General features: G+C 46.5%; 1 protein-coding gene across 2 annotated transcripts in view; it reads right to left on the bottom strand.

Annotated features, from left to right (window-relative positions):
- Positions 1-18,263, bottom strand: part of WWP2 (WW domain containing E3 ubiquitin protein ligase 2) — a 54,467-nt gene that overhangs the window by 13,914 nt on the left and 22,290 nt on the right. Inside the window, exons 5-9 of one of the 2 annotated variants that reach the window (XM_066582205.1) lie at positions 17,219-17,307; positions 14,718-14,904; positions 7,657-7,746; positions 7,380-7,554; positions 4,870-4,924 (exon numbers count right to left, since the gene is read on the bottom strand). In XM_066582205.1, the coding sequence (XP_066438302.1) occupies positions 4,870-4,924; positions 7,380-7,554; positions 7,657-7,746; positions 14,718-14,904; positions 17,219-17,307 (596 nt within the window). Of the gene's footprint in view, positions 1-4,869; positions 4,925-5,202; positions 5,321-7,379; positions 7,555-7,656; positions 7,747-14,717; positions 14,905-17,218; positions 17,308-18,263 lie in introns of those variants that run through there. The other variant, XM_066582206.1, reaches the window with a different exon arrangement.

Below are 18,263 nucleotides of genomic sequence, written 5' to 3'. Positions count from 1 at the left end.
TATACATTCTATACTGATGTTCAAAGGAATCATGCAGATGTAGCAAACATTAACTTGTCATTTATTGCATTATAACTACAATGTACTACCAGACAGTAAGTTGCGTTATCTCAATGCAGAAGTCATGTTAATGATTGCTACATCTGTATCCCTAGAGAAGACATCTGTGTATCTATGACACCGCTAGACCCTTCGCAATACATGTATCTGGGGAAAAAAATAGACGGGTACGTTTTATCATTTTTTATATGCCCGAGATAAGCGGCATCAAGTACTGAAGTAGCCAAACAAATGTGTCCCTATAAACTGAATGTGCACGCTAATAAGGAAATTGGATAAGATCTTAAGACTCACAATGATGGAAAGTCTTCCAAACGCCTTAATGTTTTCCAGCCAACTATTTGCTTCTACAGGCATCTGTACATCCTGAGACTTCAAAAAGGGAATATGTCATCATGTTTGAGCCCCATAAACTATATAATGGGCCTTTAATAGAAGGGAACAGGGAGTCCGGGAGCAGAGTTTGATACTCACCGGTCACCACGGTCTATCGCTGTGACCCAGCAAAGTTACCGGGCACACAGCATCACTCTTTTCAGCCGGCCGTGTGTGTGCGCTCTGCCATAGAGGATGAGTGAGCGCACAAACACCGCCCGCGGAAAAATGTATGGTGCTCATACGTGACGACAGGTTCCCCTTAAAGTATGATAGTAGCATGTAAAAAGAAAAAAACAACACTATGCATGTACTTCCAGTCGTTCCAGTTTCCCTCTATACATCCTAAATTAAAGAAACGTATGCATTGATGGCTTACCAGTTGGATCGTCAAGCAAAAGCCACTGTAATTGCTCTGCCTTATAACCAGACATATACCTACAGAACTAAATTGGCAGTCCCCGACTCCCCCATAAACACGATTGCTTGGCTTGCCTGTGCGTTCATCATCATTGGATACATCTGTCTCCACTTATCTCCAAATAGATCAATAGATCGGGCATAACGATTCCCAGTATGCCTGATCGTCACTATCTCCAGATATGGCTGGGGTACAGTCGTGCATTATACTTTGTGTCCTGAGTTTGTGTTATCCCACATGATGGAAGTTGTAGGTTACAGCCCGCTGTTGTAAATAAGCGGCAGTATGAATTATGACACAGATCGCCATTTACATTCAGTGGGAGGCATAATGTTCCATGTTTTTGCTAATTGCACACCATTATGTCAGTTGTGCTGACCTCACTCTTGCCACACACTTTCCCTGCCTAACTGTCTATATATAAACCCAAGCAGACAGCATCTTCCCCACTAATTTCCCAGGAGATGTATGCGATGGGGTAATTCAGTCACTGAGAGCCGCTGTGCCGATGCAAGAACACACAGAGAACTTATTTCATCACCGGACTTGGCCGGATTCTCCAGTCTTTGCTAAGTACTGAAACGGTTTTAAATTATGGGTTCCCAGGGATGAGGGACCCGCTGCTCGTCTTATAACACCTATATCAATTCCAAATGCCGCCCCAACATACTTTTGGTAAAGTCTATAGAACGTATTACACAGCTCTACTGTTCTACAGCAACGGGGCCGGCTTCCTGTCCAGGGCTCTTGCTTCAGACAGAGCAGCCTTTAAGGCAGGCGTTGAGTGTCAATGTTCTCAAGGGGAAAGCTTTAAGTTGGCCCGAGTTCAAACAGAAGCCGCCATGATGTTGCTGCTTAAACCCAGTACTTGTCATACTGGCAAATCCTCCAGGTCTTAACGTCTGAGCGTACCGCACCATAAGAGGAGATCAAAGCTCTAGATCTGGGACCATCTCATGGAGGCAGCTCCCCCTCCATCAAGTAGCATAGGGTTTAAGCAGAATAAAAAATCCTGGTGGAATTACTTCCATGTGTGGTGAGATCTGATGGAAAATACCCAAAATAGGAGAATAAGAGAAAGAATTTGGGTGAGTCTAATAAATAGCCACAAGAATGAGACAGACAGACGACAGATATGAGATAGATAGATATGAGACAGACAGACGACAGATATGAGATAGATGGATGGATGGATAGATAAATAGACAAACCGATAGACAACAGACACAAGATAAACATACAGACAACAGACACGAGATAGACAGACGACAGATAGGAGTGAGTTAGACAAACATACAGGCAACAGAGACAAGATAGACAGACAGACGACAAATATGAGATAGATAGATCGATAGATAGATAGATAGATAGATAGACAGACAAACAACAGACACAAGATAGACAGACAGACGACAAATATGAGATATACAGACAGACAGATACAGACATGAAATAGACAGATATGAGATAGACAAACAGAGACAGACAGACACGAGATAGTTAGATAAACAGACGACGGATATGAGATAGATTTCTCCATAGGGCACTGCAGAATATCTTGACACTATATATAGTAAGAACAGGAAATAAGAGAATACCTTTCTATGACGCAAGTACAACGGACGGGACTCTAAAAGCCCATTTAGATGGGACGAGTGTCGGGCAAACGATGCCCGATACTCGCCGCCGCACATACTTGCTGTCATGCTGCTGCACAGAAGCTAGTATCGCTGGCTCACAGCGGGGCGGCTGGAGGAGATTTCTCTCCTCGCACTCCCCCGCCTCTCTACATTGACATAACGTATCGGCTGTTCAGTACTGAACGACTGCTGTTTACACTGCACGATCAGAGATCTGCTCATCGTCTATGCTGCAGAAATGATGGACGATCAGCTGCTTGCTCAGCGTTCAGTGTAAATAGCAGTTGTTCAGTACTAACCGTCCGCTATGTTAATTTAATGGAGAGAGGCGGGGGAGCGCGAGGACAGAACTCTCCTCCAGCCTCCCCGCTGTGAGCCAGCGATACTAGCTCCCGTGCACAGGAGCTAGTATGTGCTGGGATGAGTGTTAGACATCGTTTGCCTGACACTCCTCCCATCTAAATGGGCCTTAACGATCTCTCATCCATCTTTACTGCAAACACAGTGGGTGTCACCATGAAAAAAAAACGTGACTATCCATTTTTGTATTATCAGAGTACATCGATGCTCAGAGCGCCATGCTGGACAAACTAAGAATGGGGAGTTCTACATTTCGGATAAAGTTTCCTTTTCTTCTTACATACAATATTGTTACATTGGGTTATGGTTTTCCCATTGTAATTGGCAGTAAAAGCTCTATAGAGGCCGCTTTGGATGTGTAGCACAACCGGAGCATTGCTCCCATCGCTGAACTACTGAATGCAAAGTATTCATGGATCTCATTGGTTCCATTCAATATCACAAGTCTAAATGCAAGCAATACTGAGGGTGGAAAAACCCGTGACCACACCCTGGCCAGCAAATAACGGCACTGGGACTTCAGCCCGTCTACAAGGAAACCTCAGGGCAGACAGGACAAGTATCCCCGGAACGATCTGAGCCAGCGATCCAACATCTTAACTAAGAGAGGTACTCAAGACGTTCTTCTCCATCCCCAGTGCTAGACTCCATCTGCGCCCCCATACTAACTGCATACAGCCTGCGTTACGTAATATTCCTTTCATGTGCGCAGAATAATAAGTAGGCTGTTTTCGTATAAAGGATTGCAATACCTGACACATACAATAGACAGAACCAAGGAAACAGAAAATAACCTAGGTAACAAAATAATCAACGTGCAAATCTGATACAATGTATTCAAGTTATAAACTAACGAGCGAGGGTCATGGAACGCTGCTAGAAACCCCTACTTAATCGATTGCGCAAATTACATCTCCAAACCTTAAGTGTCATGAAAACAAATGGGATGCCTACATAAATTGCAACCAAGTGCCGCAGAATATCGCATAGGAATATACGCAGCACGTATCCCTATTTTTTCCACTAAGGCGGTAATGAAATCCGCTGTTAGAAGACCCAAATGAAGCGTGCACCTCTTCACCCCGTCCTTTTTACATAAGAGCAGGTGCAGGTTGAACTACGGCCAAGGAACAAACAATTACTTGGAGTGCAGCTGCGCCTCGGGGTCCTACTTAAAAGGTCTCAGACAGAACCAAGATGTTTCTAACTTCTGCATAACTCCGCTGCAGAGTTCTTGGCAGGATGTCGTCCTTCTGTGCGCAGCAATTACCTTTTATCAGTTTTCCAGAGTACAAAACCGCAGCCGCTCTTTCTTTCTAGCACGTGCCAAACTACTTGTTTGGAAACTGTATCTTCCTCTCTGATTGAAGGACTGCTTATCAGTTACAGGATTTTCCCACAATTCCAGATTCTCAGTCTAACCCGGAGCGTGTACCATGTATATGGATGCGATGCATTAAAGGACAGACGTTAAGCCTTTACTGTGTAGGTATTTGAAGAATGGGGTACTGTTTTTACCCATTAGCATATATATCCGTGGGGTATGGAAATTTCCACTCTAGTTTGAAGTGCTTCTATATTAAGCCACTTACACCCCCCCATCCTGGACCCATCCACGCCCCTGCACTCCTGGTAAATACACACACCCTCGTAGCGGAAAAAGTGGGAAAGGAAAAAAAGTTTCTTCCTAAAGTGTAACTTTGACATAATATTGATTTAGGTCCACAAGAACCCGTGCAGAGACAGAAAGAAATCAGGTCAATTAAAAGGGGAGTTGCGCCCTAATTCATTATCTTGGGATGTGTCCCATATTAAAAATGCTCTCTGGAAAGAAGAAAAAAATCCCTTGCTGTAGAGCAACATTAGATGGAGTTCCCCTTTAAGTGTAGACCATGGCAAAATCATTGCTGGACTGAAAAAAGTTTGCCAAGTCGTTAAGGATACTTGAAGAGCAGCATTACCAAAAACGGTTTGTCGATAAATGACCCGATCCCAAAGTATGTAGTCACTTACCCCATCCGTTGGGTAGAGGTCCGAGTGGGTCATTGTCTGGAGCGGTGGCTGGAGACTGCAAACAGAGAGACAGCAAGACAGAGAGTGAGGCAAGGCAGACAGGTAAGTGAGCAGGTCAGGAGTCAGCAGGATGATGGAGTCCCGAGCAGGAGATGCCATGTGCTCTGCAGACGTCCCCAGCTGGACTCGCCTCCGACTTGCTCTCAAACCAGAGGGGAAAATATTGCAGGCCTTTCAAATGAAATCATTCCCACAAGCCACCAGTAAACGCCCAGCTCTTCCCGGCTTTTGGGCTCAGATCCTGGCCCCCCTTCCAAGCAGAGCCCCTCTCACCTCCTCCCCTCCCAACCAAGCCCGTCCCTTGGCAGAGCGGTGTTTAAGAGTAGCCCAAACTGAAGAAATATTCAGCAACTTATAGGCACAGGCTGCTCCCCCCTTCCCCTAGATCCTGGCTTACAATGCACCTTTCTTCTTCAGCAGTGAGGGGATGCTTAGAGGGAAGGAGGAGGTGTGTAAGGGGGGTGTGAAATTGCTGGGAGGTGCAGTGGGGGCGTGCGGACGGCTAATGTTTATATAGCTCCCCCTCTGACCAGCTCAGAGGTCCCCGGGGAATAAGGACTAGGCTCCACTGTGGGGAGTTTTGTATCAACCTCCTGAAAGGATCCCCCAGAAATACAAGAACAGTTGTGAAAACACATGTAATGTCTATTTGTGTATTCTTATCCCGATGGAACAAGGAACTGTTACACTGTTGTACAGAAGGGGGGAAATAAAGGAACTTCTATGTGAGGTTGGATGGTGCGGGAATTTCCAGCACGTGTCCGCTGATATATATATATTTTTTTTTTCCTTAACTATTAGGATTGTAGAGATCGGCTGGTACTTGTTGTTCCACAGTCATTTTAATATCTCACGTTGCACATGAGGTTGTAATTGGCAGGTAATGCTTATATGGTATAGGGGAGCAATTTATCAGAGTCTTTAGGCCACTTTTAAAAAGGCACCAAAATGCCATATTTGCATTAATATTTCCAAATTTCAAGCGTCTTTCCACTTTTGAAATATGGCAAAAAAAAAAGGAGGTGGATTTTCGAGGAAAGTGGGCAGGAGTTTAGTGGTCACGTTTACCTGTGGTTTGACAGATTGGCTATAAATTGTGCCACAGACTGGCACAAATCATACCGCAAATCTATACCTGCTCATAGTACCGTGTTCCCCGAAAATAAGACAGTGTCTTATATTCATTTTTGTTCAAAAAGGTTTAACTTTTTTACATGTATAGCCGCCTGGACACTATTTAAATTGACTTTTTTTAATTAAATCTTAGCAGCGCTTAATTTTGGAGTAGGGCTTATATTTCAAGCATCCTCAAAAAGCCTGAAAAATCATTTTGCATCCTCAAAAATTCTGGAAAATCATGCTATGTCTTATTTTCAGGGAAAACAGGGTAGGTGTAGAGATTTCAATTTCCGGTGCCATGGCAGCTAAAGATCCGAGCCTCTTCATAGATTTGGCGCATTTAACTGACTTTGGATTACGACTACCAGTCTTGATTAATCTCCCCCATAATGCTTATGTTAAGATGACGTAAGATTAGTGTCATTTAACAGTTGGTAGAATTACAGAAGGTTGTGTCTGTAGGGCTGAAAGTCTAACTAAACTTTTTAAAAACTTCTGCCGTGTCATAGTGAGATATTAAAAGTTTAGATCGGTGGAGATTCGGATGCCGAGACCTTCGCTAATTGGTAAAATCAACAGATAGAAAGGCTCAACTAAACGCTGCGTCCATTGAGCCATCATTGTGGCCGGACGCCGTAGACTTCCTGTAGGCCAGCCCGTATACGGCTCCGAATAACGTAAACAGTTAAATAGGTGTAGTGCTCAGATGGTCTCAGCATCCGGACCCCCTACTGATCGAAAAAAACTTTTGCCATGTCATAGAGAGATGTCAAAAGTTTTGATTGGTGGAGTCCGAATTCCAAAACCCACGCTGATTGCAAAAATGAACAGGCAGTCCAATTTGGCTGTTGTTATCACTGCTCGGAGCGTTGAGCGGGTCCCACAGCAGTCATAATGGAATATATTATAATGCTATTATATTAACATTAATAGGGACTAGAGATGAGCGAGTATACTCGCTAAGGCACTACTTGCTCGAGTAATGTGCCTTAGCCGAGTATCTCCCCGCTCGTCCCTAAAGATTCGGGGGCCTCCGCGGCTGACATGTGAGTTGCGGCGGGGAGCAGGGGAGAGCGGGACGGGGGGGGGGGGGGGGGGGGGGGGGGGAGGAAGAGAGAGATCTCCCCTCCGTTCCTCCCTGCTCTCCCCCGCCCCCTGCCGACCCCCGAATCTTTAGGGATGAGCAGGGAGATACTCGGCTAAGGCACATTACTCGAGCGAGTATTGCCTTAGCGAATATACTTGCTCATCTCTAATAGGGACCATAAAGACAAGGAAACAGTGTGACATGGAGAAACACCCGGTGTGGACGGAGCTTCGGGTTTCCTCACCTGGTAGAGATAGCGTTGGCTGAGCTGCTGCATTGCGCCCTGCAGCTGGTTCCTCTGGGTCTGCCATTGTTCATAATTGCGGACATATTCGGCCGTAGGTCTCTGCCACGTGGTTGTACGAGTGTTGTGGTCCACGTAGTAGTATCGCCCTTGATTATCCACTCTCTTCTCCCATCTTCAAAGAGATGATAAAATATAAAACCAACACGGTTATCTGCCCCCTATAGGTAGTACTGTGGTGAGCCATACAATGGCCTGGAGTGTGGTGGGGTCTTACCCAGGAGGTAGAGGTCTCTCCCAAGTGGTGGTCTTTGTGTTATGGTCCACATAATATACACGGCCATTGCTCAATTGTCTCTGTTCCCACCTAAATCAGAGAGAAGCAGTGAAATTAGAGCAAACACAGTTAAAGAAGCATGCAAGACCATCCTTCATATATACTTCGCAAGCAGCCAGCTTTTAACATGAACTAGTACATGAAAGACACCTCAGGATGTAATGGGAACTAGCCTGCATTTACGAAGATGTTGGATTTAACTCCACAGTTGGCAAACATCTGCACCCAGCTGGTCTCCGCCATGCTGTATTATAAGGCTCCAGGTTTACATGGGCTCTTGGGTGACAAGAGTCACATGGGGCTCTCTTAGTAATTTATAGATCTTGCTGTGCTCCTTGGGCCATTTAAAGGCCCCACCGTGCCCAGAGCCACTTATAGGCCCCACCGTGCCCAGAGCCACTTACAGGCCCCACCGTGCCCAGAGCCACTTACAGGCCCCGCCGTGCCCAGAGCCACTTACAGGCCCCACCGTGCCCAGAGCCACTTACAGGCCCCACCGTGCCCAGAGCCATTTACTGGCCCCACCGTGCCCAGAGCCATTTACTGGCCCCACCGTGCCCAGAGCCATTTACTGGCCCCACCGTGCCCAGAGCCATTTACTGGCCCCACCGTGCCCAGAGCCATTTACTGGCCCCACCGTGCCCAGAGCCATTTACTGGCCCCACCGTGCCCAGAGCCATTTACAGGCCCCACCGTGCCCAGAGCCATTTACAGGCCCCACCGTGCCGCCCAGAGCCATTTACAGGCCCCACCGTGCCCAGAGCCATTTACTGGCCCCACCGTGCCCAGAGCCATTTACAGGCCCCACCGTGCCCAGAGCCATTTACAGGCCCCACCGTGCCCAGAGTCATTTATAAGCCCCACTGTGAAATGAATAAGCAATTAATAAGGCCCTGCTGTGCCCCTGTATTAAAAGACATTAATAAACACACACAACTCAGTCATGCTCCCATGGTATCCTCCATTATTGGCCTTGGCCTCTTCTGGCCAAGATCATGTGAAATTACGCAGGTGGCGCAATGAGACTGCGCCGCCTGCATAACAATGAAAGAGCTGGGCAGTGAAACAGGCAGTGCCACCATCATAGTCAATCATAGTCGTGTCTTAAATATGTGGAAACAATCGATTTCAAACAACGAGGACCGATTCCTTCGGGATTGCGCTCCCGCACCGACCCGAGTTTGCCGAGTGCTAGTGCACCACAGTATAAAGCACTTCATACCTTATGTACCCTTAATCAGAAAAAGGCCAAAACCCATTATGCACCATCTGCCAACTTTTTCCCCACAGAACAGGGATTTCTTGAAAAACAGCGGAATATTACACTATACGTAGGAAAATAAGTATAAAAAATAACTTTCATGACATTCATAGAGAAACCAAATTGTCCGTTTTTCTCAATATCTATCGGAGTCCGGGCCACCGACAACATATAAACAAATGGCCGGAATATTGCCAAAGTGCGTGTAACCTGTCGAGCGTCTGTGAATGTGGCAGGGACTGGAAATTCCGTCATACCCGTGCCTGTATCACATCCAGTAAAACTGGCACCGACATCTGAGCCACGCCATGTCCCAGTCCTACAGACTGCAAGCTCTTTGTCTATAGGGCACTGGCTCTAGGGTCTGATTCATGGACTTTGCTTCCTATACAGTTGCCATCATGGGTATTGCACTAAAGTATTGCTAAAACCAGTCCCAGGTAGACAAACATACGGTGCCCGCAGCGGGTCGCTTGCACACGTAGATACTCTCTCTAGAAGCTGCTGGGGTTGTGCCGTCGTGTGGGCACTGCAGCTCTGCCCAGTTTCTGTATAGCCAGGGCACAAGGCTTCAATTACGCTGCCAAGGAGCCTCTCTTAACTGCAGGAGGAAACCGCTGCCTCTGCGCCAGAGCGACAGACAGAGTGTCTTTGTATGAGACAGAAAAGTGAACCGCAGCCAAGTGAGCAGAAAGAAAAACTTTGCACACACTGCACTCGTAATCTGCCGCCCGACGCCTCTACGACGCACGCGAGGCACAGAACATACAATCAGCGACATGCATCCCCTACAACAAAAGCAAAGCGTGCCACGGAGAACAGGCAATAAAAATGGCTGCTGAGTTGCCAATGTTTGCATTTCCATTCCGACCTGGTCTTTCCGTCTGTGTGTTCCACATTACCCGTTCGCCTTCTGCCCGGCCCATCTCACACGTCTGGGACTTTTGGCCAAGGACACCCATGTGACTGACACATTCCCATTTACCTATGCTGCGCTTGGAGCTATCCGGAGGGGGTAATGCAGCTTAATGATGCGGCCACCTCCAAATCATTAGACCATTTCAGTCCGTTTGGATGTATCCGCTGTATTAGTCAAGGTTGGGCTAATCATTGCCACAACAAGAGGCCCTTATAAGCCAAGTTCAAAATGGTGCTCCATTCTTGGTGCAAGCTCATGCTTGCATGGGCTGATTCTATTGCACCTAGGCCAAAAGAGCTAGCTGGCAACCAATAGGTCCATTATAGCTCCCTTGGTTGTTATACAGCTTTCTTAGGGTCCTTTTACACTGGAAGATTGCCAGACGCTTCAGGGGGTAGACACCTCTGGATTACGAGAGCGGGCGAGTATAAAAAAAATATATATAACCCGACTACATCCCCTTCTTTAACAGCACAGTAACTTAGTTCATACTGCTATGACAGGTTCCCTTTAAAGCATATGTATTATCAATAGTTGATCGCTGGAAGCAGATAGCGCTGTCAACAATGCAGTGGCCAGGTTTGTTACTACAGGCACAGCTCCCATTGAATTCAATGGGAGCTGTGCCTGCAGTACCAAATAGGGCTGCTGCAATACGGACGGCGCTGTCCACACTGACAGCAGACTTGGTGATCAGCAAATCAGTGGGGATTGCACTGATCAACTTTTAATGACAGTTCATCAATAGTAATTGTCCAAGACAACCCCTTTAAAGCCCTTTTACATGATCAGCAAATGTTCATCGGCCCGTCTGACTATGCCAACGCTCAGGCAACAGACTGGATCCTTCATGCTGGCAGCACAATCCCCATAGAAACGAGTGGATGTTCTGCTGACTAATGCCATCTATATGGAGACGATTGACTGTAGTAACGATCATTCATCCCCAGACCAGCCATTCTCTATCCTCTCTGAAAGGAAGTGGCATATCGATCCCTGCTTATGATTTGCCGATCGGCGCTCGTTATAACCACCCATCGTTAGGATTGGCCCCGTGTACCGTGCAGGACTACACAGGGGTGTAATCAGAGTAGGTATCAGTTAGCACTCAACTTTGCCATAAACCTATAAATCACTAAAAAAGCCACATAAACTTTTTTTTATTAATACGGTAAATAAGAGCTAATTTTATTGAAACTCTACAAAAGCCTAAAAAAAATCCCTTTAATGCCCCAATCTGAAAGACCTCACGTTTTTGCACCAACATGGAGCCCATTTCCTTGCATGATTAACATAAAAAAAGTATATATTTATGTCCGAGTGGATTTATTTGCTATAGTTGAGTCATTTCAAAGGAGCGTAAATTACATTTGCCTTTGCAGTATCCTAAAAAGGCCGACCCTGCGCCTCAACGCGCATAAAGGGGGTTTTCACAGTAGGTGCAAAAGTTTTCCAGGAGTTTCGGGCAGGAAGAGCCGTGTGCGGAGAACAGAGCCCCTTACACAGCGCACATAAAGAGCCTGTGAGAGCACAACCCTAATTACCTGTGACTGACACTGCTCCCAGCCTCTGACCTCACCGGCCAAACAAACAAGCACTCCTGAGCCGCTAATTAACCCTTCTTTGTACAAAAAAAAAAAAAGGCGCTGAAGGGTAACGCCCTTGTCACACAAATAGGGAAGATACAAAGACCCACTGAGCAGCGAAGTTCTGCTACACCCCGTCCTACTGATGCCAAATGGGAGAGGTCTGGAGAAGAGAGGACTTACGAGAAGCCCATACACTGCTGGTGTAGAACTAGAAGTCCCAGGAAAGGACAGAAGTAAACGGAGTCCACTAGTGCATTAATGCCGCCGACCTTGTTCCAATTACTATATAGCATTATTATTAGCGGTAGGATGTCCAGAAATGGCAAACACTAAAAATATGATGTCATTTATGTCTGGCTGGACAGGAACACGGACTTCTACACGTGCAGCTCATCCAGATACGAGGTGTAAAGAAGTTCTACGGTCTACTAATTATTTTCACAGCAATACCATGTTTCCCCCCAAAATTATATTAATTTTTGCACTAGGTCTTATTTTCGGGGGATGTCTTATTCTAGTTACCTAGCAGGCTCCGTCCGCATCCCTGAGCCACAGCAATGATTGGTTCTCGAGCGCTACTCAACCAATCAATGCAGTGCTGGATGAACCAATCACAGCTATCGCATTGGTTCATCCAGTGCTGCATTGATTGTCTAAGCAGTGCTTGAGAACCAATCAGAGCCATTGCCTCCAGGAGGCGGGATTTATGAATCCTGTAAGCAGAAAGAGATCTTCTGTGGGCGGCCAAAGGCTGCAGGAAGTATGTTGGACCTCCGGAGAGCAGCGGGAGGGACGCGGACTGAGCCTGCTAGATAATGTATTGCTTTTTTTAATGTAATGCAGCTAGGGCTTATTTTCAGGGGCAGGCTTATATTTCAAGCCTTCCTGAAAATCCTGGAAAATCAGGGTAGGCCTTGTTTTCAGAGTAGGCCTTATTTTCAGAGAAACGGGGTAGTAGACGATAGAAACATGGAACACGGTTTAGAAGACATTCTTCGGAGATGAGCGAGACGAATGGCAGCACCGTCCACACGTGACGGGAGCTGGAGTTTGAAGCCTTTTCAATACTTGGAACGTGAATGGCGCAATTTTAAGAACGGCATATAATTATCCGTTTTCTTCACTTGCGAGGAATGACACCTGTCAATATTCATCATCAGTGGAGTGAGACGTGCGGTGAAAATGTCATGGATGTGAAAAATGTGCATCGGTTCAAATGAGACCAAACATCTTGTAAGAACCAATAAAAGTAGCCTCGGCCTCGCACTAGTCGGTCCGGCAACACGATTGTGAGAGCGGTTATGGAGGATCGCCAGTGACCTTGGAAGAGACTGCCTGCAAAGTCAGCATTGCTGTAGGATCTGCGCACGCCATCCCATACGGAGATCCGAAAAGTTGGGTGCCGCAAATGTTGACCGACCATCACAAGACTGTGGCAATGTCTCAGACAATCTTGTCATGAAGGAATGAATGGTGCCTTCATTCCATCAGCTGTCACAATGGATCAGACTTGCATGGAGGACACTCTTCGCCGTTGCACGTTTTCCAGTCGCGCCGCTCTTGCATTAGCGATTTTCCAGAGGGCAAAACAGATCCCTGAAGGAGCGTTTACAAAGGCGCCATACAATTAAGGCGTTGAAGTTGAGAAAAATGTGTACATCAAAACGGAGACTCGTTTAAGATGCGGCAATACCTTCAGCTTGCTGGGGTAAGTGGTTTTTTAGAAAAGAATTAAGAGACCGTAGAACCTAAATGCACCTTTTCTGGAAGCTTTCTGAACGAGCCTAAATAAACAAGCAGTAATTGTAAAGTGCTTCTTACATGGTCCGACAACTGGCGGGAACGCTCATTAGCCCGATCATTGGGCCATGTAAACGTGCCAACAATCCGCAGACAAGCAAGAAAACGCTCATTCATCGGTTGATCATCTCATTTATGCTGCAGTGCAAAAAGTTATTGATGGCAGCACCACGGCCCCCCACGGCGGCCCCAAGGGCCATCCACGGCGGCCCCAGGGACTATCCATGGCGGCAGCACTGATTCAGGTGGCCGAGAGTTTAGCTCTGGAAGAAAACCATAGAAGGGGATGCAGCATTATAGCTTCTTCAATCTGAGGAGCGGTGGGCATCCCAAAGATTGAACCCCCAATGATCATAAAATAATAATATAGCTTTCACTTGCATTCATAGGGATAGTCTCATCAGGACACCCAGTTTGTCTATATGCTCTTTTAGAACATAAGTATATCAGGGCCCGTAGTTTGGGAAGACATCAACAAGAGGCGACTCTCTTACTGGTGGAGATGTCTATGTATTACATAGATGGTCGTTCGTCCTTTAGTGGACAGTGCAGGTAAAAATAGGATCAATGATGGTGATTAACACAGGCAAACAGACTTTAAATCAGGGCCATAATGGCAGTGGCTCCTATTATCTGTGGTGAGACAACCCATTAAAGTGTTCTCCAAACCATAAAAATGGCAACAGAGGTGAGGTCACTATGGGTGGCAGTGATTGGCTGCCCCAGACATACGGCCCTGCGCAATACGTGATTGTGCTGTGATCATAAGAAATTGCGCGGTACTCCAGTTAATTGGAATAGTAAGGTAAATATATTGGAATGTCATTTTTGGGGACAGGACAGTTCATTAAGGGTACGTTCACTTGTAGCAGGATTGGGGCACGTCTGGAAAATCTACACTAAAATCTGCAGCAAAAAATTAAAATTGTGGATTTTGATGCTGATCTGCAGCAAAATCCTTTATAGTGAACAGAACAAGGCAAAAAGTGTATCCACATAGTATAAAATGTCGTCCGTGTCCCGACAGCCAATATAAAGTATTTTTATGTTATGGGTCGCTATCAGGGAACTAGAGGCTTTCCTAGTGATATAAAGTAGGTCTTATGTTCAGGTTATAACTAAACAGCAGGGCAGCGGCTATCTGGGCATTAATGGTACGTACAACCATAAACCATGTGACGGCGGCATGCAGCGGGTAGAGATGTATAGGAGCGGAGGTCGGACACACAGTTCCACCCCATCTCCAGTGAGGTTGTGTGACTGGATTGTCCCATAAACAGGCCGGCTCTGTGTCAGGAGAAAGATGTCTTTCAGGCACCTACATAATGAAGCATTCATGCCTGGTTAGACTCCACCAAACCTCGGTGTGCTGCAGTCGCCTCTACACCTCACTGCTGGCAGAAGCCCATCCCAGTTACTTCTCCCGTCTTACCCTGATGGCAAACCATCTGCCGATGGGCTGGCAGAACTAGACAGCAACGACTGGGGCTCGGATGACTCGACGTTTGCCCCGGGTGGTAGCCCTAAACCGGGGAAAGGTGCGGAGCTTGTGATGCTGCTAGTTAAGGTCCCAGAGGTCACCGTGTTGGACTCAGATGTTTGGTCATGATCGCCGTTCACTGGAAAGAGAAAAGAAATTATGAGTTAGATGCAGATTTAAAAAAAAATCCGATATCTAAGGAGGCTTTTCCAGTAAGTAAAGTTTAAAGGGAGCCTGTCAGCATGTAAGCCTCCCTACACCAGCAGCATGCTCAAGCTGAACCGTCTCCAAATCCTCTATGTTTATAACGAATGAAGACCGTCTACCTTGGCGTCATTCACAAGATGAGCGAAATCTTGCAGATTGCAGACTGGCACATGCGCAAATGGCGAAGCCAGATCCCCATGGGATGATCAACATCTCACATATGTGCCATACAGGACTGCCCAGCGCATGCAAGAGGTTTCACTCGTCCCGTGGATGACATTGCAGGCAGCATCCACTTTGCACTGGCAGAGAGGAGCAGAACTGCGCAGCAGAGACAGTTCAGCCCACCCCTTGGACCGGTGGGTAACGATTAGCAAACGGAATGGGAACTTTTCAAAAAACGATTTTTCAAGGTCTAATGCCCTTGTTAGGGCCTTTTGCATAAGCCGATAACCAGTGTGTGAATCTGAACGATTATCGCTTAGTGTAAAGGCATCCCCCGACTGAATGACAAATAGGAATTTGTTCGCTTCTTGTTTGTCGTTCAATTTCTGCATGACGAATATTGCAGGACGGATTGTCCCATCTAAACAGGCGGTCGTTCACTTCTGAATGACTGCCTGTTCATTGTGAATGGAGGTGAATCCCCGGCCCCATTCCATCTCCATTCACCGAGTGAAGCTCGTTTCTGTGTAAAAGTACAGGAACGTTATTGCTGGGAGGACCTAGAAATACAATAAAAATAAATAAAAGGAGTTTGCAACTTTCCGATCTACATAGTATTTCAAAGCATCAATATTTGAAAATCTGCATCGGGGATTCCGCTTTCCTGTTCCTATTGGGGAGCAGGACATGAAAATCCCCGTGGCCGAATATTTCCATCTCTGGATGGAACCAAACAGCACCGGACAAACCCCACTGACTATAACAGGATCCACCCGCTTTCCGCCGGCTTTAAAGATGGAAGAAAAAGTGTTGCATGCAGCGCTTTTTCCTTCGGTATTTTCAGCCGAATCTCCATGCAAGTTCTGTCTGAAATCGGATAAAACTTGTACAGGAACAATCGTCCGTGTGAACACACCTCGCTCGAGTAATGTGCCTTAGCCGAGTATCTCCCCGCTCGTCTCTAAAGATTCGGGGGCCGGCGGGGAGCGGCGGGGAGGAACAGAGGGGAGATCTCTCTCCCCCCCGCAACTCACCTGTCACCCGCGCCGGCAGCCGAATCTTTAGAGGACGAGCGGGGAGATACTCGGCTAAGGCAGGGGTCCCCAACTCCAGTCCTCAGGGACCACCAACATGTCATGTTTTCAGGACATCCTATGGTAAGAACACCTGTGGCAATGTCTGAGGCACCGACAATAATTACATCACCTGTGCAACACTGAGGAAATCCTGAAGACATGACCTGTGGGGGTCCCTGAGGACTGGAGTTAGGGGAACACTGGGCTAAGGCACTACTCGCTCATCTCTAGTTTGCTCCAATTGTATCTAGTCGAGATAAGAAGCCTCTATGGACAGGATACAGTCCAAGAATAGTGAGCCAATTTCAATTTGTGCGTATGCCCTACATGCATTGCCTGTCCAATTTTTATTTTTTTTCACTTATAAGACTTTCTCGCATGCAAAAAAAAAAAAAAGTAAAAAATCCGGAAGCTCAATTTTTCTTCTTCTTCAGAATGATTTGTGAGAAATAAGGAATTGCGCCTGTGTGAATTTGGCCTTTTTATGGTCATTTTCTTACCTGTGCGGCTGCGGTGCGGGTCTTCTTTCTTCTGCACAGCGGACGCGCTCAGCGTTTTTTTTTTCCCTTTTCAAATCTCCAGCTTTCCTATGGATCCGCAGCACGTCCACAGTGACAGCCGCGGGCGTGCCACGGATCAGATAGCTTCCATTGACTTTAATGGAAGCCATCCGTGCGGGAATCCACAGAAAATGGACTGTGCTGCGATTTTTTTACCGCACACCGGAAAAAAAAATGACATCTGCGTGCTTTTAAATGTTTTACGGATGCTAATGCGTCCCTATGGGCGGCTTGATTTGCCGATCTCCTGCAAATCCAATCCGCCCGTGGACATTGGGCCTTTAACACTTCTTCCGCACACCCCGGTCATCTCTTGGTTTTTGCTGCGAGTTTGAAAAGTTGTAGCAACAACTGCATCATGTAAATAAACATGAAGAGCCCGGACCGATACATTGCAGCAAACTATCGGGAGGGTGAAGCCCTTATCACTTATTCTAGCACTCACCAATCACAGCGATGTCGTTTGTCTCACTCTGGCTTTTCACCGGCTGCCTGGTGCCGTTCTCTGTCACTTGTGGATGAGAATTGTAGTCCCTAAGTAATAGAACAACCCCGAAATATGTTTTAAACACGGAAAGAATATAAATTTCACATTTAGAATAGGCAGAAAAAGCAGTAGATGCTTCAATCCAAATTTTTTATGAGTTGCATTCACAATTATTCTGCCTTCAGAGCTGAAATCCCTCAACATCCCCTGCTTGCTCAGTGCCTTTTCAGAGCTTATTCTCTTGATCTGTATTCTGGGTTGTGTCTACTTCCCACCAGGCACTGGGATGAGCTGCAGGGACTAAATTGGCACTATTTCTGAACACCCCTTTTCGGACCCTTGCATAAATATCCTTGCTGGCCAGTTCTTGACTCATTGGATTATTCATGTGAATGACCACATTATCCTGTAGCTCGGCTTTTGTGTCAAGCAACAAGATATCAGCATGTATGGCCAGATGTCATTGATATACATCAGCTGAAATTACCAAAATGTATATGTCCTCCCATCAATCGGATGTTCCCATCTCATAAGGTGATGGCATCTCACAAGGATATGTGATCCCTTCAAGTTATGTAAGTGATCTCTATCCAGAGAGTGGGGAATAACTTCATGATCATGGGGCATCCAAACACTAGGATTTCCATCGATTCAGAAAACGGGGACTGGGTGGTCCTCAAGTGAACGGAGCAGAGATCATGGGGGCACGTTGCTGCTCCATTGGCTTCAATGACAACGCCAGAGAGTATGGAGTTCAAGCTCTTAGGCAATATCTGGCGCTGACATTGAAGTCAATGGAGCGGCCATATGCCTGCACGACCTCCACTCAACTCAAGAACTGCATATGACTTCGATTGGCTGCAGCGGTCAGAGAATAGCCGTTCGTGGTAGAGGATCGCGGCCCTGCAGTGCTGGAGGAACGATCGAGCGAGTATGGCTGCTATTATTGTTTAACACAGTTGCACCCATGTTTAAAAAAAAAAAAAAAAATCATGCAACCCCT

This window comes from Eleutherodactylus coqui, chromosome 11, assembly GCF_035609145.1.
Source record: "Eleutherodactylus coqui strain aEleCoq1 chromosome 11, aEleCoq1.hap1, whole genome shotgun sequence".
NCBI classification, from domain to species: domain Eukaryota; kingdom Metazoa; phylum Chordata; class Amphibia; order Anura; family Eleutherodactylidae; genus Eleutherodactylus; species Eleutherodactylus coqui.
Note: the sequence above shows the minus strand (reverse complement) of the source record. Positions and strands in the feature narration are given on the sequence as shown.